The sequence below is a fragment of the Anolis sagrei genome, chromosome X (assembly GCF_037176765.1).
Source record: "Anolis sagrei isolate rAnoSag1 chromosome X, rAnoSag1.mat, whole genome shotgun sequence".
In the NCBI taxonomy this organism is placed as follows: domain Eukaryota; kingdom Metazoa; phylum Chordata; class Lepidosauria; order Squamata; family Dactyloidae; genus Anolis; species Anolis sagrei.
This window is the reverse complement of record NC_090034.1, coordinates 8,199,432-8,227,299: the sequence shown is the minus strand read 5'-3', so window position 1 is coordinate 8,227,299 and position 27,868 is coordinate 8,199,432. Positions and strand designations below refer to the sequence as shown.

At 42.7% G+C, this 27,868-nt stretch overlaps 1 protein-coding gene across 1 annotated transcript in view; it reads left to right on the top strand.

Annotated features, from left to right (window-relative positions):
• Window positions 1-27,868, top strand: part of LOC132782163 (BRCA1-associated ATM activator 1) — a 32,066-nt gene that overhangs the window by 3,002 nt on the left and 1,196 nt on the right. The window contains exons 3-12 of the mRNA XM_067473644.1: window positions 2,870-3,017; window positions 6,261-6,633; window positions 8,989-9,108; window positions 9,904-9,995; window positions 13,182-13,303; window positions 14,940-15,126; window positions 17,382-17,461; window positions 19,268-19,370; window positions 20,997-21,095; window positions 25,595-25,761. Coding sequence (XP_067329745.1) covers window positions 2,870-3,017; window positions 6,261-6,633; window positions 8,989-9,108; window positions 9,904-9,995; window positions 13,182-13,303; window positions 14,940-15,126; window positions 17,382-17,461; window positions 19,268-19,370; window positions 20,997-21,095; window positions 25,595-25,761 — 1,491 coding nt within the window. The remainder of the gene's footprint in view (window positions 1-2,869; window positions 3,018-6,260; window positions 6,634-8,988; window positions 9,109-9,903; window positions 9,996-13,181; window positions 13,304-14,939; window positions 15,127-17,381; window positions 17,462-19,267; window positions 19,371-20,996; window positions 21,096-25,594; window positions 25,762-27,868) is intronic.

The window sequence follows — 27,868 nt, the reverse complement described above, 5'->3', positions numbered from 1 at the left end:
GAGCCAGTACTACAATACTAGTAGCCAACGTTAAGCTTTGGATTGGAGGTGCTTGTATTTGATCACATTGCTGATGACATTGTTCTGCAGGAGAACATTTCTTTGCAATGTGTTGTTGGACAGTTTTGAGATGAAACTAAAGTTTTATGTGTTCTCGGTCTGTTTGCACAACGGAAGTCCATGATTGGCATCATGAGACTCTCAGCTGTCAAGTAACATGCTTTAGATCACAGAATCCTCCAGATAGGTTCTGATTGCAGCTCCCAACAAATGTCCCTGGCATGGCCAGGAATGCTCAAAATTATAGCCTGCATGGATCTATGCATCTCGCCCCTGCATTAGACCTTTTTTTTAAAGTATTTTTTTAATTTTGAATAATGAGGAGATGAATAAAGAAATAATTTTTCCCTTATTTTAATAATAACTGCAAGGACCATCTCAGCCAATATTCCAGGTGTGGTCTAACCAAAGCAGAATGCTCCTCATGCTCTATTCTGCTTTGGTTAGACCACACCTGGAATATTGTGTCCAATTCTGGGCACCACAATTCAAGAGAGATATTGACAAGCTGGAATGTGTCCAGAGGAGGGCGACTAAAATGATCAGGGGTCTGGAGAGCAAGCCCTATGAGGAGCGGCTTAAGGAGCTGGGCATGTTTAGCCTGAAGAAGAGAAGACTGAGAGGAGATATGGTAGCCATGTATAAATATGTGAGGGGAAGCCATAGGGAGGAGGGAGCAAGCTTGTTTTCTGCTTCCTTGGAGACTAGGACGCAATGGAACAATGGCTTCAAACTACAAGAGAGGAGATTCCACCTGAACATGAGGAAGAACTTCCTGACTGTAAGAGCCGTTCAGCAGTGGAACTCTCTGCCCCGGAGTGTGGTGGAAGCTCCTTCTTTGGAAGCTTTTAAACAGAGGCTGGATGGCCATCTGTCAGGAGTGATTTGAATGCAATATTCCTGCTTCTTGGCAGGGGGTTGGACTGGATGGCCCATGAGGTCTCTTCCAACTCTTTGATTCTATGATTCTATAAGTAAAACCCCTGCATTAGACCTTATGGAGGCCAAAGGAAGCAATGGAATCTCAGAGCTGTATAAGCTAAGGGAGGAAAATGCATCAGCTACTGGTAAATTTCAAAATAAAAATAGATAACAATAAAATTACATTAATTGGGGCATCTGGAGGTTAAATGTTTTTGAATATTTTCATAAAAGTGTAATTTAAGATAAGACTGTCCAACTCTGATTAAACCATTATTCTAACCTTCTTCAATGTAAATGTGCCTACGTATCCTTCCAAGAATAATAAAGAGAGTAAAATAATAAATGTAATAATAATAATAATAATAGAGTAAAATAATAAATGTAATAATAATAAATAGAATAAAATAATGTAAATGTAATAATAACAATAGAGTAGAATAATAAATGTAATAATAATAATAAATAGAATAAAATAATGTAATAATAACAAGAATAGAGCAAAATAATAAATGTAATAAAAATAATAACAGAACAATAATAATAACAGAATAAAGTAAAGGCTTTCCCCTGATATTAAGTCCAGTCGTGTCAGACTCTGAGGATTGGTGCTCATCTCTATTTCTAAGCCAAAGATCCGGCATTGTCCATAGACACCTCCAAGGTCATGTGGCCGGCATGATTGCATGGAGCGCCGTTACCTTCCCGCCTGAGCAGTACCTATTGATCTACTCACATACCAGAGTAAAATAATCTAAATATCATAATAACAACAATAGAGTAAATAATAAATGTAATAATAAAAGTAGAGTAGAATAAAAATGTAATAATAACAATAATAAATAGAGAAAAATAATAAATGTAGTAATAATAAATAGAGTAAGATCATGAATGTAATAAAATAATAACAAAGTAAAATAATTAAATTTAATAATAACAATAATAGAGTAAAATAATATATGTTATAATAATAAATAGAGAAAAATAATAATGTAATAATAATAAATAGAGAAAAATAATAAATGTAATAATAATAACAACAAGAACAGCAGAGTAAAATAATAGATTAAATAATAAATGTAATAATAAAAATAGAATAGAATAATAAATGTAATAATAACAATAATAAATAGAGACAAATAATAAATGTAGTAATAATAAATAGAATAAGATCATAAATGTAATAAAGTAAAATAAGTAAAATAATCTAAATTTAATAATAACAATAATAGAGTAAAATAATAAATATAATAATTCTAGAGAAAAATAATAAATGTAATAATAATAATAATAATAACAACAACAACAGCTGCTGCAGAGTAAAATAATAATTAACCTTGAGTCAAATATAAGCCGAGGGGGGCTTTTCCATCCTAAAAAAGGGCTGAAAAACTCAGTTTATACTTGAGTATATACATTAAAAATAGTACTTTTTTATTTATTACCTGCCACTCCTCATGGCTTTAGGCAGGCCACAACATAGGTAAAATACATCCATAAAAACACATATTAAATATACCTGAAACAAAACTTAAAACATAATGAATGTAGAGTGTGATTTTAAAATATAATAATTGTCGTTATTGCCCTTATACTCATATGGAAGAGGGAACATCTATGCGTTCAAATGGCAGAAATGGGGTTGGACTGGATGACTTATAGAATATCTAGGATTCTGTGATAAACTACCAAATGTTTTATCTCCACTGAGAAATTAAAAATATCTGGTTGTAATCTGGAATGCCTATGAAGACATTGTTGATGCTGCTGCCATGAACTCTATCGAACTCTGCTGCATATCCAGGGGAGATAGGTCCTTTTTTGGAGCCACGAGAGGCAGCTCTGCTTTTGAAATGCCTCTCAGGATGTGTCTATTCTCCTGATTCAGCAGGGGGAAGTGGTCTTTGGTGCCTTTGGAGAAGCGGGAGCTCTTGGCAGTCCCTTGTGGGAGGACATGACCATCCGGAGCGGCTGGGTCACGGGCGTCTACACCATGCTGCAGCACTACAGCGCCTTCCAGTTCCTCTGCAACTCTGGCAAGTGTGGCTGGACACCTTTTTTTGTTTATTATATGTATACCATCATGCCTGCTATTGAGAGCACCGCAGTGATGTTTCCTATAAAACTGAAGGACAAAATACACTTCTTGACTGCCATGGCTGCCTTATTCTCCCAGTCCTGTTGCCAAACTCCTTGTTCCCATTTACTGTGTTTTTGTCTGTCTCCAGTTTCCTTTCCCTGTGAAATGATCAACAGCAGGCTTTGTTGAAGCAAGGAACTTTTCTTTGGCTTTCTATAAAATATTTTATTTATTGTGTCAGAAGCGAATTGAGAATACAGTTGTTATAAAAAAGCCACAAACTTGTCATTTTATGCTAAATGTCTTTTGACCAGAAGCTGGCCACTTGGAGTGCCTTTGGTGTAGCTGTGAGATGGTCCTCCACTGTTTATGTGGCAGGTCTCAGGCTGCATTGCAGTAAATGGTCTGTGGTTTGCTCTCCTCCACACTCGCATGTTGCGGACTCCACTTTGTGGCCCCAATTCTTAAGGTTAGCTCTGCACCTTGTGGTGCCAGAGCACAGCCTGTTCAGTGCCTTTCAAGTCGCCCAGTCTTCTGTGTGCCCAGGAAGGAGTCTCTCATTTGGTCTCAGCCACTGATTGAGGTTCTGGGTTTTAGCCTGCCACTTTTGGACTCTTGCTTACTGAGATGTTCCTGTGAGTATCTCTGTAGATCCTAGGAAGCTGTGTCTTGATTTAATTCATTGGCATGCTGTCTGATATCCACACATAGGATGGGCCAGAGATCTCCAGAGATCTCCAGTGCGCCTTCAAGGAATGATGAACTGAACTATAACCTCTGCCCTGACCAAACCCTGCAAAAAATTCCCTCGGAAGCACTTTATTTTTTACCTACTAGTGCAATTTAATCCTACTTTTGTTCCTCTGATCCCCTGTCCAGATACATTACATTGCCTTCTCACCCAGTGTTTTAAACTTTTTTATCTTTGCTACTGGCCCTGCCCACTGTGATTTATTTTCTATGTTTAAATTATTGTGATTTTACATTGGTTGATGTGCTTTTTTATATTGTCTCTTGTATTTTATTTTTTATTTTATTATTTTTTTTGTTGTATGTTGTTCATTTGCATTGCTGTATTGTCGGGCTTGGCCTCATGTAAGCCGCCCCGAGTCCCCTTGGGGAGATGGTGGTGGGGTATAAATAAAGTTTTATTTTATTATTATTATCTCAATGCCTTGATCCTTTCATTACAGGCTGCTATTTCTTGGCAGATATCAGGTGGTGCAATACCTGCTAAACAGTATAATTTCTCCAGCAATGTTTGGTGTAGACATCCTGTGATAATGCAGCATGTCTCATTAAGAGCCACATCCACTGTTTTAATGTGGTGTGATGTGTTCCACACTGGACATGTGTATTCAGCAGCAGATTAGTCAAGCGCAAGAGCATGTGTCTTCACTGTGTCTGGTTGTGATCCCCAGGTTGTGCCAGTCAGCTTTCGTATGGTGTTATTTCTAGCACCCAGTTATTGCTTCATAGTCAAGCAGTGCTTCTTGTAAGTCAGAGCACAATCCAGAGTGTCTCCCAGGTATTTTGGTGTGCTGCAATGCTCCAGTGAGATTCCTTCCCAGGTCATCCTTGGAGCTTGAGATGCTTGTCTGTTCTGAAGATGAAAAAGCACACGTTTCTGTTTTAGATGGATTAGGACTCAGCTGTTTCTTGATTTAAGGCTTTGGCTTGCTGGCTGATATCCGATCAAAGGCTGGACCAGAGATGTCACTGCCTTGGTCCTTTCCTTATTGGCTGCTCCTTCCCGGTGGATGTCAGGTGGTGCAATACTGGCTAAACAGTATAATTTCTCCAGTGGTGTAGGGAATAGACATCCTGTGATAATGCAGCATGTTACATAGTATGATTATATTATGACAGCATGCTAATATTTAACAAAGGGAGCGTGTTCTATTACAAGGGTTGAATGAAAAGTAATGCCTCCACCGTCATAACTCCTCAACAGATGACAGTACTGGTATGCAGCAGGTACTGGCTTGTTCAGTAGACTCTTCTCTACAGTTCCATTTTGGCAGGAAGCCTTAGTATTGAATGGTTGTGTTGTTAAAGTGCAAAGTATGGAACCCTGCACAGACGGTCGGTCAATGCAACTTAAGCAACGTGCAGTCACTGAATACTTGAGAGCAGAAGGTGTCACCCCAAAGGAGATTCATCAGAGAATGCAAACTGTTTATGGTGATTGTGATGATGTGAGTACTGTGCATCATTGGGCAAGTAAGTTTAAAGATGTTGAGGTGGGAACATCTGACTTGCATGACAAACAAAGAGTTGGACGTCCTGTGACAGCAACCACCGAGTTTCACAAGCAAAAGGTTGACAGATTGATTCAGGATGATCATTCTCCATACAGTCCAGATTTAGCACCGTCTGACTTCCATCTGTTCCTGATAATGAAAGAAGATATCCGTGGACATCATTATAATAATAATAAATAATAAAATGATAAAACTTTATTTATACCCCGCCACCATCTCCCCAAGGGACTCGGAGTGGCTTACATGAGGCCAAGCCCAACAACACATCAATAAAACAGGAAAGCAATAAACAAAACAATGCAATACAAATTAATAAAAATCACATATAAACAACAACACACAAGGATTTAAAAAACCCATGGCCAGGCCAAATGTAATAGTTTAAAATTTAAAAAATAAACGCTGGGCATGAACAAGGTAGGATATATCTGGTAGGAGGGTTTTAAAGAAGTGAGGGGAGCGCAGTCCAACGACAATCGAATAGTTAAAGTGCATTCTGAGGACATATTGCTGGGAATTATTTCTTTATTCGGGGTTTATGCTTCTGATGAAGACGTCGAGAGAACTGTGAGATCTCTCGACGTGAGATGCAACTGTGAGATGCTGGTTGTGGAAACAGGGTGTCTACTTCTGTGACGGCTTCAGAAAACTTGTTCATTGTTGGCAGAAATGTACCCAGTTGTCTGGTGATTATGTGGAAAAGTGGTAGTTAAAGATCACATTCTAAGGATTATTTCTGTGTTTGATTTATTAAAATATTCCCATCCAAACCCAAGTAACGAAGGTGGAGGCATTACTTTTCATTCAACACTCATATATAGTTATAGTTCATCACCATTCCTTTTTTCAATCGATCCAATGTACTGTGCTTGTGGCTTGCCTCACAATAGAAATAATGTCAAGTGCATTCTTTCTTGTTCTCTTTCTTGAACTAGGAGCCCTGGACGTGATCTTCACGCTTCAAGGAGACCGCAGTCTGTTTGTGGCTTCCGGAGCCAACCGACTTCTTGCCCGTCTCCTCATCTTCTCTGTCCAGTCCGAACCCTCCCGCCTGCTCTGCGCAAAGGACTGCGACTGGCCGGCCTGCGCGCGAATGATCGCAGCACGCGCAGAGGATTCGCTGAAATCCCGCTCCACCTCCCGCGTCACACATTCCTTGAAGCTCTTGACAACACTGTTTGAACATAGCCAGGACCCATGGACGGAAGTCCTCTGGTCACGGATGGCAGAGACCGTGGGGTCCCTTTTGACGGAGGAGCCTGTCCAAGCGGGGCACTCACTGGTGGATCTCTTCCTCGGCATGGCAAGGCCAGTGCCTGCTTTACCACTGGAAATGTCTTGACAGGCAGGATCCTTGTTAGTTAATACTAGCTGTACCCTGCCACGTGTTGCTGTGGCCTATAGTAAATCTTTTCAAAGTAGAGGTAGATATCTGGAGTATTATGAAAGAGAGGTACCTACCTATTCCTTCCCCCTTTTTCTCCCCCTTTCTCTCCTTTCTTCCTTCTCTACCTCTTTCTTTCTTTCTTTCCTTCCTTCCTTCCTTCCTTCCTTCCTTCCTTCTTTCGCTCCTTGGTTTCATCCTTCTCTCTTTCCTTCATTCCCCCCCCCCCCCCTTTCTTCCTTTGCCTCCTTTCTTCCCTCCATGTTTCCTTCCTTCTTTCATTTTTTATTTCCTTTTCTTCTTCCTTCTTTACCTCTTTCCTGCCTTTCCTTCCTTTTATTTTTCTTTCCATTCTAGTTTCTTATCCTTCTTTCGGTACCTCTTTCTTTCCTGCCTTCCCTCCTTCCTTCCTTCCCATTGCTTACCAAACCCTTCTCTGTTGGGTCATGGGAGTCCTGTGTGCCACGTTTGGTTTAATTCCGTCGTTGGTGGAGTTCAGAATGCTTTGATTATAGGTAAACTATAAATCCCAGCAGCTTCAACGGAGGGGGGTGGGAGGAGGAGGAGGAGTGCATGGGCAGGGCGTCGGTGGGTTTGGGCGGGGCTTTGGCGGAGGGGGGTGGGAGGTGCGTTGGCCGTTTGGCCATGTGTGCGCGCCCGGGACTTTGCGCCATTGCGCATGCTCAGTTGTTTTGTCCTTTTGTGAGTGTGTTGTTGTGTTGTTTTTTATTTTGATTCGATTTGTTTGTACCTTGTGGGTTGAGGTATGTGCATGGGAATTTTGGTTAATTTTCGTTGGGGGGTTTTGAGATTTGCTGTCCCGTTGGACGCCCCTTACAGATTTATATATTTAGATAGGGGAAGATAGTGCTGCAGTTCCATCTTTGGTGCCAGACTCCATAGGCTTAGGACCTTGAGACTTAAAGGAACTAGCCACACTTTTCTCCAGGATGGTATTCCATTCCCATCTCTCTTACTTACCGTATATACTCGCGTATAAGCTGACCTGATATAAGCCGAGGCAGCTAATTTTACCACAAAAAACTGGGAGACCATATTAACTTAAGTATAAACGAAGGGAGGGAAACGCATCAGCTACTAGTAAATTTCAAAATAAAAATAAATACCAATCAAATTACATTAATTGAGGCAACCATAGGTTAAATGTTTTTGAATATTTACATTAAACTGTAATTTAAAATAAGATTGCCCAACTCTGATTAAACCATTATTCTAACTTTCTTCAGTGTAAATGTGCTTAAGGATCCTTCCAAGAATAATAGAGTAAAAAAATAAATGTGATAAAAAATAATAGAGTAAATTAATGGAAATGTAATAACAGTAATAGTAGAGTAAAATAAAAATGTAATAATAAAAGAGTTAAATAATAAATAATAACAATAAAAGTAGAGTAAAAGAATAAATGTAATAAAAATAATAGAGGAAACTAATGGAAATGTAATATCAGTAATAGTAGAGTAAAATAATAAACGTAATAATAGAGGAAATTAATGATAACAAAATATAATAAAATGAATATAATAAAAATAGTAAACTAATGGAAATGTAATAATAACTGTAATAGTAGAGTAAAATAATAAATGTAATAATTATTTATTTATTATTTATTTACTTCATTTGTATACCGCTATTCTCAGCCCTAAGGCGACTCATAGCGGTTTACAACAATCAAGCAAGAACAAGACAAACAATCAATGCAAAAATTCAATGCGGCATCAACAAAATACTTAAAAACAATTTACCCAGAAGCGAATTAAACAATTTAAACAATAATAAACATTCAAGTGGCGTCTCATAACTAGAATCATGATCCAAACTCGTCAGTCGTAGTTCCATTTCCTGAAGTCATTGCACTGCCTATTCAAACGCCTGTTCAAATAGCCAGGTTTTCACTTTCCTCCGGAATACCATGAAAGAGGGAGCCAATCTGATGTCCGTGGGAAGGGCGTTCCACAGCCGAGGAGCCACCACCGAGAAGGCCCTGTCTCTCGTCCCCACCAGCCGTGCCTGTGTTGCAGGCGGGATCGAGAGCAGGGCCTCCCCAGAAGATCTCAAAGTCCTAGTGGGTTTGTAGGTGGAGATGCGATCGGATAGGTAACTTGGGCCAGAACCTTTTAGGGCTTTATAGGCCAAAGCCAGCACTTTAGAGGAAAATAATAAATGATAACAATACAAATAGAGTAAAATAATAAGTGTAATAAAAATAATAGAGTAAACTAATGGAAAGCTAATAACAGTGGCCTGTCTTCATCTCGTAGGTCCCCTGCCTTTAGCAATCCGGAGTGCAGCCTTTGGAAGCTGGTGGCACTGGCTCTGAAGAACCTGAGCCCCACTCAGTCTGGCCCTCTGGCCTTAGGACTCCTGAAACTTGAAGCATGGTAAGTTTAATTTTAAAACCAAATGGCTGGTGAGCCACATAAATAGGACTGGCAAACGAAAAACTATTTTAGTTGACCCATCCTGGTGCAAAGGGTTGACTTCTAACAAGGTCCAATTCTGGGCACCACAATTCAAGAGAGATATTGACAAGCTGGAATGTGTCCAGAGGAGGGCGACTAAAATGATCAAGGGTCTGGAGAACAAGCCCTATGAGGAGCAGCTTAAGGAGCTGGGCATGTTTAGCCTGAAGAAGAGAAGGCTGAGAGGAGATATGATGAGGGCCATGCATAAATATGTGAGAGGAAGCCACAGGGAGGAGGGAGCAAGCTTGTTTTCTGCTTCCTTGGAGACTAGGACGCGGAACAATGGCTTCAAACTACAAGAGAGGAGATTCCATCTGAACATGAGGAAGAACTTCCTGACTGTGAGAGCCGTTCAGCAGTGGAACTCTCTGCCCCGGAGTGTGGTGGAGGCTCCTTCTTTGGAAGCTTTTAAACAGAGGCTGGATGGCCATCTGTCAGGGGTGATTTGAATGCAATATTCCTGCTTCTTGGGAGGGGGTTGGACTGGATGGCCCATGAGGTCTCTTCCAACTCTTTGATTCTATGATTCTATGATTCTAAGGTCATGCCTTTCCTTGACTAGTGGTTTTAAAAAGTTGGCCTTCAGATGTTCGTAGAGATTCACATTTGCCAAAAGGATATGACATTATTTTTCCTTTTCCAAAAGGTTAGGAATGCTATTTTTTTCCAAAACAGGGAAGTCATAATGGTGTCTTTTTTTTTCTTTTCAAGCCCAGAGCCTATTAAGAAGCAAGCGCTGAACACTCTCCTCCTGCCAATGGACTGCATTTTGAGAGCAGCTTCCGACTCCTTGGAATTTCCAAGTAAGATGCTAGAGTTAGCAAATGAGGTCAAGGCTCTACACACTTGTGGCGTGGCGCAAATGTATCCCAGTGTAGTTATATTGGATCTCACAGGCGCACAAATGGTTGCACCTGAGGGACCATGGGATTTGTAGTTGAAAAGATCAGGATGGGGAAAATGCATCAAAAAACATCGCAGGAGAACTCCTTCCTTTTGTAGATGACAGAATTGGAGAAAAAAGTCTGATTTTTCCCTCATTTCAAATTCTTTCCTGCCATATCAGAAAAGCATTTTGTGTTATACAGTCCTCCCCTCCAGCTAATTTGACTTGTTCACTGCCAAAAACTGAAAATATGTTGTCGAAGGCTTTCATGGCTGGAATCACTGGGTTGCTGTGAGTATTCCAGGCCGTCTATCCATGTTACAGAAGCATTCTCTCCTGACATTTCACCCATATCTATGGCAGGCATTCTCAGAGGTTGTGAGGTTTGTTGGAAACTAGGCAAGTGGGGTTTATATATCTGTGGAATAATGTCCAGGGTGGGAGAAAGAACTCTTGTGTGTTGAAGGTAAGTGGGAATGTCGCAATTGATCACCTTGATTAGCATTGAATAGCTAATCACCTCCCAACAAAGGCTTCCCCAGGCCGGAAGCAGCCAGGTTTTGAAGCTTCAAGGCTGTTCAGTGCTAATCAAGGTGGCCAATTGCAACATTCACACTTACCGGAGGTTTAGCACAGCTGGTAAATCATCAGCAATTATAAGACCTGTCAACCAAAAAGGTTGCAAGTTCGAAGCCCCAGGTTGGCATGAGCTGCCAACTATCAGCCTAGCTCATTGTTTACCTAAGCAGTTCAAAAACAGCTTCAGCTGTGATTAGAGAAATTAGGTACCGCTAAAAGTAGGGGAGGTGTTTTACAACGCCATAAAGAAAGAAGATCAGAAAATGCTGGGTAACCAAACGGAAGGAGCAAGTCCTGACAGCTCTTCGTCACAGAGGATGGAGCAACAGCACTTCGTGGACTTGAGCCCAACCTTCCATGGCACCAAAACAGCTGGGCACTGAGTCAAAACCACCTCCTTCTGTTCTGTCTGTGTATTGTCTATTCAAAGCAACATTGAATGTTTGCCGTGTATGTGTACTGTGATCCGCCCTGAGTCCCCGTCAAAGTGAGATGGGTGGAATATAAAGAAAGTGTTGTTATTATTATTATTATTATTATTACCTCCAACAGACAAGATTTCTTTTTCTCCCACCCTGGACATCCACACTGGGCATGCATACTCAGCAGCAGAGTAGCACAGCGCAAGGACAGATGTCTTCACTGTGTCTGGCTGTGATCCCCAGGTTGTGCCACTCAGCTTTTGTATGATATTGTTTCTAGCATCCACTTTTTGCTTGATGTTCAGGCAGTGCTTCTTGTAGGTCAGAGCACGGTCCAGAGTGACTCCCAGGTATTTGGGTGCGCTGCAATGCTCCAGTGGGATTCCTTCCCAGGTGATCTTCAGAGCTTGGGATGCTTGTCTGTTCTTAAGGTGAAAGGCACATCTCTGTGTTTTAGATGGGTTGGGGATCAGTTGGTTTTCCCTGTAATAGGCAGTAAGAGCACCTAGAGCTTCTGTTCAACCATCTCAAAGCTCCCTGCTTGAGCAGTGATGGCACGATCATCAGCATAGATGAAACTCTCTGTCCCTTCTGGCAGTGGCTGGTCATTTGTGTAGATGTTGAACATGGATGGAGCAAGCACGCTCCCCTTAGGCAGGCCTTTCTTCTATTTCCGCCATCTGCTTCTCTGGCCCTGGAACTCAACAAAAAAGCTCCTGTTTTGTAGCAGGTTTCCTATGAGGCGGGTGAAGTGGTAGTCCTTTGTGATATTATACATTTTTCTCAGGAGGAGGCGGTGGTTCACAGTATCATAAGCTGCTGACAAGTCTATGAAGACAGCTCCTGTGATCTGCTGCCTTTCAAAGCCATCTTCTATGTGCTGAGTCAGGTTCAGCACTTGCGATGTGCAGCTTTTGCCTTTCCTGAAGCCAGCTTGCTGTGGAATCAGACAGGGGTCTATTTTTTTCCATAATTCTATGCAAAATAAGTCTCTCCAGAACTCTGCTGCTGGGTATGCATGCCCAGTGTGGAACACATCTCACCACACTAAAACAGTGGATGTGGCTCTGAATGAGACATGCTGCATTATCACGGGGTGTCTGCGCCCTACACCACTGGAGAAATTACACTGCTTAGCCGGTATTGCACCACCTGACATCCGCCGGGAAGTAGCAGCCAATAATGAAAGGACCAAGGCAGTGACATCTCCAGCCCATCCCTTGTTTGGGTATCAGCCAGCACGTCAATGACTTAAATCTAGAAATAATTTCCTAAGATCTACAGAGACACTCACTGGAACACCTCAGCAAGTGAGAGTCCAAAAGTGGCAGGCTCAAACTCAGAACCTCAATCCATAGCTGAAACCCAATGAGAGACTCCCCCCTGGGCACACAGAAGACTGGGCGACTTGGAAGGCGCTGAACAGACTGCGCTCTGGCACCACGAGTTGCAGAGCCAACCTTCAGAAATGGGGCCACAAAGTGGAATCCACGACATGTGAATGCGGAGAGGAGCAAACCACTGACCACCTGCTGCAATGCAACCTGAGCCCTGCCACATGCACAATGGAGGACCTTCTTGCAGCAACACCAGAAGCACTCCAAGTGTCCAGCTACTGGTCAAAGGACATTTAATCAACTACCAAACTCACAAATTTTGTATTTTGTCTGTTTGCTTTGCTCTGTTAGAAATGTAATATAATTGACTGGTTGCCCTGACACGACAAATACCCTGGACATTATTCCACAGGTACAGAAACCCCACTTTCCTATTTTCCAACAGAACTCACAACCTCTGAGGATGCCTGCCATAGATGTGGGTGAAACGTCAGGAGAGGATGCTTCTGTAACATGGCCAGACAGCCCAAAAAACCCACAGCAACTAAAACTGAAAATATTTTTAAATGCAAGACTGAACACTAGGTGGCGATGAGTTGTTAGATAGAGGGGAAAAGAGGCAAGAGCATGGTCAAGAGAGCAGCCAGTGTTTCCAAATGCTGTCCATGGCTGACCATTTAGAGCTGTTAAATGGGTGAGATGTCAGAAGTGAGGTGGCGAAAGGGAAAGGGAAGCCACCATGTGCATTTATCTCTATTCCACCAGGTTTGTGGGATCGGCCTCCTCGCTGTGCTGCCACCTCGGTGGAGTCTCTTCTCTCCTCCAGAGCATCCTGCATCAGCCTCCTGTGCCAGACCTTGGCTCACCTTGAGGAGATCCAGGGCTTGGTGAGATATAGAGCAGTCTTCCTCTCCAATCCATTGAATTGCCCACCCATCCCTTTGGGGATGATATGAGTGGTGGCTTTATGTATCTAGAGCAGTGGTTCTCAACCTTCCTAATGCTGCGACCCCTGAATAACGTTCCTCATGTTGTGGTGACCCCCAACTATAAAATTATTTCTGTTGCTACTTCATAACATCAATTTTGCAACTGTTATGAATCATAATGTAAACATATGCATTTTATTTACTGGACCAAATTGGACACAAATACCCGATACGTCCAAATTTGAATACTGGTGGGGTTAGGGGGGGGGGGTTGATTTTGTCATTTGGGAGTTGTAGTTGCTGGGATTTATAGTTCACCTACAATCAAATGCATTCTGAACTCCACCAAAGATAGAATTCAACCAATTCTACACAGGACCCTCATGACCAATAGAAAATACAGGATGAGTTTGATGTGCATTGACCTTGAGTTTGATGTGCATTGACCTTGAGTTTGAGAGTTGTAGTTCACTTATATCCAGAGAGCACTGTGGACTCAAACAATGATGGATCTGGACCAAACTTGGCATGAACATTCCATATGCTCAAATGTGAATGCTGGTGGAGTTTGGGGAAAATAGACCTTGACATTTGGGAGTTGTAGTTGCTGGGATTTATAGTTCACCTACAATCAAATGCATTCTGAACTCCACCAAAGATAGAATTGAACCAATTCTACACAGGACCCCCATGACCAATAGAAAATAGAGGATGAGTTTGATGTGCATTGACCTTGAGTTTGATGTGCATTGACATTAAGTTTGAGACTTGTTCTTCACCTATATCCAGAGAGCACTGTGAACTCAAACAATGATGGATCTGGACCAAACTGGGCACGAATATTCCATACGCTCAAATGTGAATGCTGGTGGAGTTTGGGGAAAATACAACTCCTTGACATTTGGGAGTTGTAGTTGCTGGGATTTATAGTTCACCTACAATCAAAGAGCATTCTGAACTCCACCAATGATAGAATTGAACCAAACTTCCCACACAGGACCCCCATGACCAATAGAAAATACAGGATGAGTTTGATGGGAATTGACCTTGAGTTTGGGAGTTGTAGTTCACCTACATCCAGAGAGCACTGTGGACTCAAACAATGATGGATCTGGACCAAACTTGGCGCGAATATTCCATATACTCAAATGTGAACACTGGTGGAGTTTGGGGAAAATAGATCTTGACATCCCAGTTGTAGTTGCTGGGATTTATAGTTCACTTAAAATCAAAGAGCATTCTGAACCCCATCAATGATAGAATTGGGCCAAAATTCCCACACTCCTATGACCAACAGAAAATACTATGTTTTCCAATGGTCTTTGGCGACCCTTTTGACACCCCTCTCGTGACCCTCTCAGGGGCCCCAACCCCCAGGTTGAGAAACACTGATCTAGAGCAAACGTGGGCCAACTTCGGCCCTCCAGGTGTTTTGGACTTCAACTCCCACAATTCCTAACACCGCTCTCTCATTCCCACCAACTGGGCTTGAGATGGAGGTGGGATCTCAGGTTTGTACAAGGGGATGCGGTTGGCCAAACAGCCTGGACCTGAATCGCCCATATACATTCTTTGTTTGTGTCTTCTTTGCCAGTCTTCCACCCCAGTGGACGTTCCCCACAAGCCTTTGCTGCGCTCCTTGGTGACGGTGCTGCAGTTCTGTGTGGGCCTTGCCGTCCCTGTCTCTGCTGTGGGAGCCACGTTGGGCAAGACCCTGATTGGTTGCTTCCGGGTTCAGCGGGCGGCCCTTGGGCTCCTTGCGGCACTCTCTCAGTGGGCAAGTAAGTCATTTGTTTCCCTCCCTGGCTGCACACACACACATATATGTTTTAGACACATCCACCCAAGTTAGTACTTCAGGTCATAAGGTGAAGGTAAAGGTTTTTCCCTGATATCTATATCTATCTATCTATCTATTTATCTATCTATCTATCTATCTATCTTCTATATAATAAAAGTGAATGTTTGTATGCGGAGGGCGGAAGGGTAGAAGTGTATGTGGCAGCTTTCTGATCGGCTGCCACTTTCACAGGCCACTGTGACCAACACGGGTGACACACCTGGACCAAACTTGACACACATAACCCCCATGAACCCCATTACATCCTGGTGCGGTTTGGGGGAGGTGGACCATGGATTATGGGATCTGTAGTACTTTCAAATGGTATGGTTCTCAGGGACCACTGTGGCCCCCAACAAAGACCAATAAAGACCAAACTTGGCACACTGAGCCCACATGACCCATTCTACATCCTACTGCGGTTTGGAGGAAGGCAGACCATGGATGATGGGACTTGATGTACCTCCACTCACTTTCTGTTACCGCCGTGACCCTCATCCAATGACAGAACAAGACCAAACTTGGCACACATAACCCCCATGACCCCTTTTACATCCTGGTGAGGTTTGTGAGAGGGTGGACAATGTATGATGGGATTTGTAGCACTTTCCAACACTTTTGTTCCCAGAGACCACTGAGGCTCCCAAAAATGACCAATAAAGTCCAAACTTGGCACACAGAGCACCCATGACCATTTTACATCCTACTGCAGTTTGGAGGAGGATGGACCATGAATGATGGGACTTGAAGTACCTCCACTCATTTCCCAAGAGCACTATGACTCTCATCCAATGACTGATCAAGACCAAACTTGGCACACATAGCCCTCATGACTCACTCTACAACCTGGTGCAATTTGGAGGAGGATAGACCATGGACGATGGGATTTGCAGTACCTTCACTAACTCCCTGAGAGCACTGCGAGCCACATAAATAACTGATAAAGACCAACCTTGACACGCAATGCCTTTCTTAAATAACCCGGGCAGCGCCGGGTTCCCAAGCTAGTTAAGAATAAAATAATGTAAATGTAATAATAACAAAAGAGTAGAATAATAAATGTAATAATAACAATAATAAGTAGAATAAAATAATGTAATAATTAACAAGAATAGAGTAAAATAATAATAATAATAATAATAACAACAACAACAACAACAACAACAGAATAAAGTAAAGGTTTTCCCCTGACATTAAGTCAAGTCATGTCCAACTCTGAGGATTGATGCTCATCTCCATTTCTAAGCCAAAGAGCCGGCATTGTCCATAGACACCTCCAAGATCATGTGGTTGCATGAAGTGCCGTTACCTTCCCGCCCGAGTGGTATCTATTGATCTACTCACACACCAGATAATCTAAATAATAATAATCTAAATGTAATAATAACAATAGAGTAAATAATAAATGTAATAATAACAATAGTAAATAGGGAAAAATAATAAACGTAGTAATAATAAATAGAGTAAAATAATAAATGTAGTAATAATAAATAGAGTAAAATAATAAATGTAGTAATAATAAATATCTTTAATGTGTTTTAGCAGATTTTTTTAGTATTTTTATGATGTTTTAGTTGTTGTTCGTTTGTCTATTAAGTTTATTAGGTTGTGTTATATTGTTGAATGTGTTTATTTTGATGTAATTGTCTTTATGGTTTCTTTCCAGCCATTGAATGTTTGCTTTTACTGTTGGAAACCGCCCTGAGTCCCTTTGGGGAGATAGGGTGGTATACAAATAAAGTTTATTATTTTATTTATTATTATTCCAAGAAACAAATGTGTTTTCTTCAGATAGCCAAGGTTGCTGCAGAGCTGAGCTCTTCCTATGTATGTTTTTATGGATTTAATATGAATTGTTTTTAATACTAGTAATGTTTAATACTGTTTAAATATTATATATTTGTATATTTTAAATTTATTGTAATGTTTTAATGTTTGCTGCTTTGAGTCCCCTTATGGAGAGAAAAAGCAAGATATAACAACAACAACAACAACAACAACAACAACAACAACAACAACATGTTGTTTCTGGTTGGCAACTATGATTTGACGGCAACAATTCTGCTTTGCCTTTTTCCTGAACCAACCTTCCTGTGAAATTAACCACAGATGCTTTTGCTTGCAACTGCACAATTTGTCCTGGTATTCTCTTCATTCCAAGTTCTAATTCCTGGCTGTTGTTCTCTGTATGTTTAGCCTCAGTTTGTGATGAAGACATCGACCAGGTCTTTGACATCCTTCTTGTCTACTTGAAGAGTCCAGATACCAGCCCTACTGTGAGTATATGCGGCAGTCACATCGCTGAGAAATATCATTACTATTACTAGTATTATTATTGTACTTTATTTACATACCACTCTATCTCCTCTCTCTGGGTGGTTTTCAGACAAAAGTGGCAAACACTCATGGCCAAAACGTGGTGGCCTGGATGGGGGTGATGGCAGGGCCCTCCCAGGCCTGTTGGTGTTGTGGTGGCCTTGAGGAGGGTGATGGCGAGGTCTTCCTGGGCCTGTTGATGATGCAACGGCTTGAAAGAAAGCAATGGTGAGGCCTTCCTGGGCGTGTTGGTGTTGTGGCAGCCTTGAGGAGGGTGATGGCGAGGCTTTCCTGGACGTGTGGGTGCCATGGTGGCTTTGAGCAGGGTGATGGTGAGGCCTTCCTGGACCTGTTGGTGTCGCGACGGCCTTGAGGAGGATGATGGCAAGCCCTCCTGGACCTGTTGGTGCTGTGGTGGCCTTGAGGAGGGTGATGGCGAGGCCTTCTGGGACCTGTTGGTGCTGTGGTGGCCTTGAGCAGGGTGATGGCAAGGCTCTTCTGGGCCTGTTGGTGTTGTGGCGGCCTGGAGAAGAGCGATGGTGGGGCCCTCCTGGGCCTGTTGCTGCTGCAGTGGCTTGAAAGAAGGCAATGGTGAGGCCTTCCTGGGGGAGTTGGTGTTGTGGCAGCCTGGAGAAGGGCAATGTCAGCGCCCTCCTGGACCTGTTGGTGATGCAGCGGCTTGAAACAAGGCAATGGTGAGGCCTTCGTGGGCCTGTTGGTGCCATGGTGGCTTGGAGGAGGGTGAAGGCGAGGCCCTCCTGGGCCCCTTGGTGTCATAGTGGCCTCAAGAAGGGCAATGGCAGGACCCTTCTGGGTTTGTTGGTGTCGCAATGGCCTCAAGGAGGGCAATGTTGGTCTCACAGAGGCCTCAAGGGTCTGTTGGTCTCACAGAGGCCTCAAGGAGAGCATTGATGAGGACCTCCTTGGCCCGTTGATGTCACGGCAGCCTCAAGGAGGTCAATGGCAGGACTCTCCTTGGCCCATTGATGAAGATTTGAAACTATCAGAGTTACTAAGATACTGCCATGGTGACCTTGAGCAGGGTGAACTGGCCCTTCTGGGCCAGTTGGTGCCAAGAAGGACAGGAGGAGGGCAATGGTGAGGCCCTCCTGGGCCCATTGGTGTTGTGATTGCCTTGAGGAGGGTAATGGCAGGGTCCTCCTAGGCCTGTTGGTGTTGCGGTGGCCTCAAGGAGTGCAATGGCAGGGCCCTCCAGGGCCCATTGTTTTCACGGCTGCATCAAGGAGGGCAATGCTGAGGTCCTCCTAGGCCTGTTGGTGTCACAGTGGCCTCAAGGAAGGCAGTGGCAGGGCTCTCCTGGGTCCGTTGGTGCCGTGGTAGCCTTGAGAAGGGTGATGGCGAGGCCCTTCTGGGCTATTTGGTGCAGTGGTGGCCTGGAGGAGGGCAGTAGTGAGATTTTATTCCAGGCATGGGCCAACTTTGGCCCTCCAGGTGTTTTGGACTTCAACTCCCACAATTCCTAACAGCCTGGAGGGCCAAAGTTGGCCCATGCCTGTTGTATTTTCCCTCTTAGCAGTCTATATTTTGCCCCAACCCTGATGCAGAAGGGGGGATGTTATGCTTCCTAGCTGCCATCTTGTTCTCCATTGCCAAAGAAGCCTTGAATACCAAGGGAAGATATATGGAAGCTTCTGGGCAGACATCATGTTGGTGGGAGTGTGGAAAGGCAAACTGTTTTCCTCCTTTTATCGTTTTGTGGGTACTTCCATCACAAATTTTGAGGATCCCCCTTTATCCCTTCGCAGGTTCTGAAGAAGACCTTTCAGGCAACTCTGAAGTGGGTTCTGAACACCTTGGAGCCATCTGGATCGACTGCTGACTTCCAACGGCATCAGCAAGTTTTCAGAGGTATCACTCTCATAGCTAAAGAACGATAAACTAGGTCACCATTAAAGGAAGCAGATGTATAGCTGATGGGCTGACAAACATATCTCTCTCCCTCCCCTCTCCACCAGGCAGATCTATTAACAATAACGCAGCAAATTCATCAGTTGACGTTGTATATATATACTCAAGTAAATATATTTAAGCTGAGTTTTTCAGCCCTTTTTTCGACTGAAAAAGCCCCTCTTGGCTTATACTCAAGTCAAGGTTATTATTTTGCTCTGTTATTATTATTTTAATTACATTTATTATTTTACTCTATTTATTATTATTATTATTATTATTATTATTATCATCATTATTACATCCACATTATTTTACTCTATTATTATTATTTTACTCTATTATTGTTATTACATTTACATTATCGTACTCTATTATTATTTTATTCATTATTTTACTCTATCATTATTTTTATTACATTTATTATTTTACTCTATTTATTATTATTACATTTATTATTTTACTCTATTATATATATTATTTTACTCTGTTTATTATTGTTGTTACAGTGCTTTTTAATTAAGAGACATATATTATTAATTTTTTAATTGATCTTGTTATGGTTTTATATTCTATGTCAGTGTTTTCGCCCATGTCCAGCATTATTTTTTAATCTTTTAAATTTTAATTACATTTGGCCTACCCATAGATTTTAAAGTGTGTTGTCCTATTGATAATGCTTATGTTACTGTTTTATTGTTTTGTTGTTTTTAAATTGCTTGTATTGTTATTGTTATTGCATGTATTGTTGTATTTTGGGCTCGGCCTCATGTAAGTTGTACTGAGTCCCCTGGGGAGATGGTAGCGGGATATAAATAAAGTGTTATTATTGTTGTTGTTGTTGTTGTTGTTGTTGTTGTTGGGCATTGAATTATTGCCTCTGTTAACTGCCTGTGGGCTGAGAGGGATGGTATACAAATATAGTAAATAAATAAATGTATTATTTCACTTCATTATTGCTATTATTACATTTATTATTTTACTCTATTATTATTATTATTATTATATATTATTTTGCTCTATTATTATTACATGTATTATTTTATGATTACATGTATTATTTTACTCAATTATTACTGTTATTACATTTATTATTTGTATTATTTTACTCTATTGTTACTGTTACTATTGCGTTTTGATTATTTTACTCTATTATTATTACATTTATTATTTTACTCTATTATTATTGGAAGGATACGTAAGCACATTTTCATTGAAGAAGGCTAGAATAATGGTTTAATCAGAGTTGGACAGTTTTATCTGAAATTGCAGTTTTATGTAAATATTCAAAACCATTGAACCTACTGATGCCTCAATTAATGTCATTTTATTGGTATATATTTATTTTGAAATTGACCCCTAACTGCTGCATTTCCCACCCTAGGTTTAGATTCGAGTCAATACGTTTTTCCAGTTTTTTTGTGGTATAATTAGGTGCCGAGACTTATATTTGTGTCGGCTTGTACTCGAGTATATACAGTATTTCTTTTTTATCAGTAGGAGCAGTTGTGTCTGCATTGACAAGGGGCTGGAAAAGACTCCTTCTAAAATTCTCTCTCGTCGCCTGCATCTATCCTTTCTCTGCAGATATTTTCGCTGTGTTACAAAAACGTATGTGCAGCCCCAGCTGGGAAGTGCGTGACTCGGCCTTGGAGTTCCTCACATTGGTGATGAAGGACTTGAAAGGTAAATACACGGCTGGAAGGGGAACCACAGCCAAGTGGCTTGGAAGGGCTAAGCAAGACTTCTGTGCTGAAAGGAAGTCCATCTATGATTCAGAGAGAGCGCGAGAGAGATGGCTTTCCCTACCATACCCTTCTCATGAGCTTCTACAACTGCTTCTCCCAACTTGGTCCCTTGCTGGTGCTTTGGACTTCATTTCCCATGATCCTTCATCACTGGCCATGTTAGCCGGGCCTGATGGGAGCTGCAGTTCAAAACACAAAGGCAGCAATAGTTGGAGAAGTTGTGCCAGAATGCTTGGCTTGTCCTTGTTTACATACCAGGAATATTTCTACAGAAGGATTTCCTTGAGCACATTCCTGCCTTTGCCCTGGGATTGGAGGGTTTGGAGATGCTGAATATTTGTCTCATCAGCCACTGTGCGCTTGCCAACATCCGCTCTCAGGATTTGCTGAATAGTCCAGTATCTCTCAAAGTCCGGCTTTTGTTTGAACAGAAGGGCAAGGCTCTCTGTTTCAGGAGCAGGGAGGGAACACGTGGGCCGCATAGGGAGGTTTTCCATGCGCTCCTATTTGAAGGGAGTGCAAAACACCCCAAATGGGATAATTGCCACTTTTGGAGTTATCTAAAAGTGGCAAATATGTGGTGCATCACGGGCAATATGTGTGGGTGTGTATTAATTGGCCAAAAATGGAAACTGGAAATGACATCATTTGGGAGCAGATTTCAGAATCTGACAGTCAACCATGTTGGGCGAGTAGGCTTATTAACAAAAGACCTCCCAATTTGATGTCGTCTGCAAACTTGATGATCATGCCTTCTAGCCCTTCATCTAAGTCATTAATAAAGATGAAGGGCTAGAAGGCATGATCATCAAGTTTGCAGAAGACACCAAATTGGGAGGGAGAGCCAATACTCCAGAGGACAGGAGATTAGAGAGATGATTGGCCAAAACTAACTAAATGAAGTTCAGCAGGGACAAATGCAAGATACTCCACTTTGGCAGGAAAAACGAAATGCAAAGATATAGAATGGGGGATGCCTGGCTTGAGAGCAGTACGTGTGAAAAAGATCTTGGAGTCCTCGTGGACAACAAGTTAAACATGAGCCAGGAATGTGATGTGGCGGCAAAAAAAGCCAATGAGATTTTGGCCTGCATCAATAGGAGCCTAGTGTCTAGATCTAGGGAAGTCATGCTACCCCTCTATTCTGCTTTGGTTAGACACACCTGGAATATTGTGTCCATTCTGGGCACCACAATTCAAGAGAGATGTTGACAAGCTGGAATGTGTCCAGAGGAGGGCGACTAAAATGATAAAGGGTCTGGAGAACAAGCCCTATGAGGAGCGGCTTAAGGAGTTGGGCATGTTTAGCCTGAAGAAGAGAAGGCTGAGAGGAGATATGATAGCCATGTATAAATATGTGAGAGGAAGCCATAGGGAGGAGGGAGCAAGCTTGTTTTCTGCTTCCTTGGAGACTAGGACGCGGAACAATGGCTTCAAACTACAAGAAAGGAGATTCCACCTGAAAATGAGGAAGAACTTCCTGATGGGGAGAGCCGTTCAGCAGTGGAACTCTCTGCCGCAGAGTGTGGTGGAGGCTCCTTCTTTGGAAGCTTTTAAACAGAGGCTGGATGGCCATCTGTCAGGGGTGCTTTGAATGCAATATTCCTGCTTCTTGGCAGAATGGGGTTGGACTGGATGGCCCATGAGGTCTCTTCCAACTCTTTGATTCTATGACCTCCTCATAAATGTACAGTAGAGTAACTTATTAGCTGCAGCATGACCCAGCACCAGTAGCCCAAAGTGATAAAAAGAACAAAAACACACAGACCAATGTTATCTCTTCCATAGGAGGCTTTATTTATAGCAAAATAATATGGTTACATTATTTACAAGAGCAAGGTTTCCGTAGCACGAACAAAATTCTTTATACTTCCTTCTTCGCTTCCACGCTGGGCTCCTTTCTCATGCAGATAAAGAGCTTCGCTCTCACAGAGCCTCTTCTCACAACAAAGTTACACAGAAGCTTCACACAGTAGCTTTTTACAACAGCAGCCTTCACACATAATGACCTTCAATCTGGGGCTTCTCTCACTGAAGCTTCTCACACACCAGGCCTACTCACACTGAAGCATACTACCACTGAAGCCTACCTCACACTGAGGCCCTCTCACATTAGGGCTCTCTCAGACTGAGGTGTTTTTCCCACAAAGGCGATTTAACACTGAGGCATGCTAACACACTGCAGCCTTCTCTCACTGGGACCTCTCACAGACTGAGGACTGCTAACACTGAGGGCTCCCTCAGACAGACTGACTACTACCACTGAAGCCTACCTCCCACTGAGCCCTTTCTCCCACTGAGGCCCTCTCACATTAGGGCTCTCTCAGACTGAGGCGTTTTTCCCACAAAGGCGATTTAACACTGAGGCATGCTAACACACTGAAGCCTTCTCTCACTGAGACGTCTCACAGACTGAGGGCTACTAACACTGAGGGCTCCCTCAGACAGACTGACTACTACCACTGAAGCCTACCTCACACTGAGGCCTTTCTCCCACTGAGGCCCTCTCACATTAGGGCTCTCTCAGACTGAGGCGTTTTCCCCACAAAGGCAATTTAACACTGAGACCTACTAGCACACTGAGGTCCTTCTCCCACTGAGACCTCTCACAGACTGAGGGCTACCAAGCTACAGGCACACCTGCTTATATAGAACGCCAGCTTTTCTGAGTCATTGCATCCATTTAACTCTTTCAGTGCTTGACTCACAGTAGCTTTTTACACACACAAGCGTTCACACACAATCGCCTTCAACCTGAGGATTCTCTCACCAAAGCTTCCCACACACCAGGTCTACTCACACCGAGGCCTACTCACACACTGAGGCCCTTCTCCCACTGAGCTCTCTCAAAAACCGAGGGCTGCTAACACTGAGGGCACCCTCATAATGACAGCCTTTCTTCCACAGAGGTGAACTAACTCTGACACCTACTAACACATTGAGGCCTCCTAACACACTGAAGCCTACTAACACACAGAGGTCCTTCTCCCACAGAGACTTTCTCACAGACTGAGACCTTTCTCCCACTGAGGCAAACTAACACAGAAGCCTACTAAGGTACAGGCACATCTGCTTATATAGAACTGCAGCTTTTGCTGAGTCATTGCATCCATTTAACCCTTTCAGTGCTTGACACACAGTAGCTTTTTACACACAGCGGCCTTCACACACAATTTCCTACAACCTGAGGATTCCCTCACCGAAGCTTCTCATGCACCAGGCCTACTAACAAACTGAGGCCCTTCTCCCACTGAGACCTCTCACAGATTGAGGGCTGCTAACACTGAGGGCTCCCTCAGACTGACAGCCTGACTGACAACACTGAGACCTACTAACACACTGAGGTCCTTCTCTCAGAGACTTTCTCACAGACTGAGGCCTTTCTCCTACTGAGGCAAACTAACACAGAGGCCTACTAAGCTACAGGCACACCTCCTTATATAGAACTGCAGCTTTTGCTGAGTCATTGAATCCATTTAACCTTTTTAGTGCTTGACTCACATTTTTGTAATTAAAAATACCTAGTTAATTTTTAATATTTCTGACAATCCATAGGGGTGAAAATATGCCCCCAAGTTTCTACAGTGCTCTCCCCCTATAAAGGAAGGCATAGGTGTGGAATGGTGTTGTGACTCAATTTGACTCTGAGTCTGAAGCTGAGCCCTGTGGGTCTTGTGAGCCAGAGTTCCCTGATGAGGAGGATGATGGGTTGCAGATTTCTGTTCACTCAGACAGGGTTGAAGGTGAGGCTGCAGAAGGGGAAACAACAAGTCAGTTCTCAGGGGAAAAGAATGTCAGTGGTGAGACTGATAACGGGAGTAAATTCCCACACTGCCAGATGGAGATGTCTTCGCCTCCTTTGCCTTCCCACAATGATCCAGCCCAGCTGGTAACCCAAGATAAGGGATTAGAGAGCCTTGAAGATAATGAATTAATGAACAGGCAAGATCACTTGCAATTAAGGGTCCGGAGAAGTTCTCGCTTAGCTAGTAAGCGAGAGGCCAAGTCGGCCAAGGGTCATCGCAATGTGTTTATGATTGCAAAGGGTATTTAGCCTTCTCACTGACACACAGGCGTTGTCAGTTCAACGTGGCTCTTTCCATGCAAACTTCTATGGATTAACCTTGGTTTTAAGCAGCACGCTTCTGGCTTCCTGAGTCTGGGATTTTGGGTTCTTGTGTTCAACTATTTTCATGGACTATTGTTTGACCATTGTTTAAAGGATTATGCTTCATGTGTTTGCCTTTGGATCTTGGGAACTTAAGCCTTTTTGGAACTTTGCTTTTCTTATACTATGTTTTGACTTTGCCTTTTCTTCAATAAACTACAAAATCTACAGCTTTGGTGTGGTGGTGTTTGGGAGCAAGGTGAAAACTACCCTGAGTAGCAACAAATGGAATGGAGCAATATGTGTAAGCCTGTGTCTCCTCTCTGCAGGCCGGCAGTGGTTCTGGGAAGCGCTGCTCTCGTCTGAGGTGCCGGCTCTTGCAGAGAGCCTCCTCGACGACCCGGAGAGCTACGTCCGAGCCAGTGCTGTGAAGGCCTTGGGGCAGTTTTCCCTCATGGTCGCTGTTGACTCACATGGCAGTGGGGATCGCAAAGAGGTACAGTATTTGTCTGAGTGGACATTTTGTCCTGCAGCTACTTTTTCAACCACCGTTCTTGACTTTTCCAAGGTCTTGACTTGCCTCCCCCTAAACGGTTCCTTTTTCTGAAAACTTGAAAAAATCCCTTAAATTTGTAGCTGTATTAGTATTGGGGGGAATGATTCCCTGTTATCTTGAACAAGGAGATCCTGTAACATTTGGATGTCTCTCAACTTTAAAAATCCATATATAACTCAAACGTCATGAAATTTGGCGGGCTAACAATTGCAAATGTGTTCTACCACTGTAGTGAGTTTCTTCAGGATAGCTCAAAAAGTGAGAGAGATAGAGTCCCTAAAATTTCCCCACTGCCATTGATGTTTTCCCTATTGCACAGTCACGACTGCCATTAAGATTTGTAAGATTCGTTAGAGTTCTGAAACTTTTACTCCCAAAATTTGGGAATAACTTTAGAAATGAAGTGCCAGGGCCCCCTACTTTTGAACACAGTTTAGAACCATTGTTTTGATGGATTGCATATGCCTATTAGCTAGCCACACTTTTTTCCAGGATAGTGTTCCATCCCCATCTCTCATACTTATATTTTTCTTATTCCCGCAGCCAGTCAACTTTGGGGCTTCACAGGAAGAGTGAGGAGAGGGATCCCATTTACTGTATATACTTGAGTATAAGCCTAGTTTTTCAGCCCCTTTTTTAGGCTGAAAAATCTCCCCTCGGCTTATACTCGAGTCAATGTTATTTACTATTTTACTCTGTTATTAGTATTATTTTATTGCTTTTATTATTTTACTCTATTTATTATTATTATTACATTTATTGTTTTTCTCTTTATTGTTATTATAACATTTATTATTTTACTCTATTTATTATTGGCTTATACTCGAGTCAATACATTTTCCCAGTTGTTTGTGGTAAAATTACGTGCCTTGGCTTATATTCGGGTCGGCTCATACTCAGGTATATACGGTATATATCTTCTTTGCAGGATTGGAATTCCCTCAAGTCTGCCAATTTGGCCCTCTCACGTGTTGATATTTCTGTATAGCTCTATACAGCTCCACAGTCAGAATGTTGACCTTAGCAGATAGGATACCACCCTGTGGATTTTTTTCATGTCATGAGCAACTTGAGAAACTGCAGATCGCTTCTGCTGTGAGAGAATTGGCCGTCTGCAAGGACGTTGCCCAGAGGACTCCCGGATGTGTTACCACCCTGTGGAAGGCTCTTATGTCCCCACATGGGAAGCTGGAGCTGACAGACGGGAGCTCACCCCACTCCCCAGATTCAAACCGCCGACCTTTTGGTCAGCAGTCCTGCTGGCACAAGGGTTTACCCCATTGTGCCACGGGTTATTCATCTTGTGGACGTCAGTTAGACTAGATTAGAGAGATCTAGACTAGAGTGAGACGAGAAACAATAACGTGTGAGAAAGATCTTGGAGTCCTCGTGGACAACAAGTTACACTGAGCCAACAGTGTGATATGGCAACAAAAAAGCCAGTGGGATTTTGGCCTGCATCAATAGGAGTCTAGTGCCTAGATCCATGGAAGTCATGCTCCCCATGCTCTATTCTGCCTTCGTTAGACCACACCTGGAATACTGTGTCCAATTCTGGGCACCACAATTGAAGAGAGATATTGACAAGCTGGAATGTGTCCAGAGGAGGGCGACTCAAATGATCAAGGGTCTGGAGAACAAGCCCTGTGAGGAGTGGCTTAAAGAGCTGGGCATGTTTAACCTGCAGAAGAGAAGGCTGAGAGGAGACATGATGAGGTGCATGTATAAATATGTGAGAGGAAGTCACAGGGAGGAGGGAGTGAACTTATTTTCTGCTTCCCTGAAGACTATGAACGATGCAGAACAATGGCTTCAAACTACAAGAAAGGAGATTAGGAAGAACTTCCTGACTGTGAGAGTTGTTCAGCAGTGGAACTCTCTGCCCCGGAGTGTAGTAGAGGCTCCTTCTTTGGAGGCTTTTAAGTAGAGGCTAGATGGCCATCTGTCGGGGCTGCTTTGAATGCAATTTTCCTGCTTTTTGGCAGAATGGGGTTGGACTGGATGGTCCATGAGGTCCCTTCCAATGGTAGGATTCTATTATTCTAGT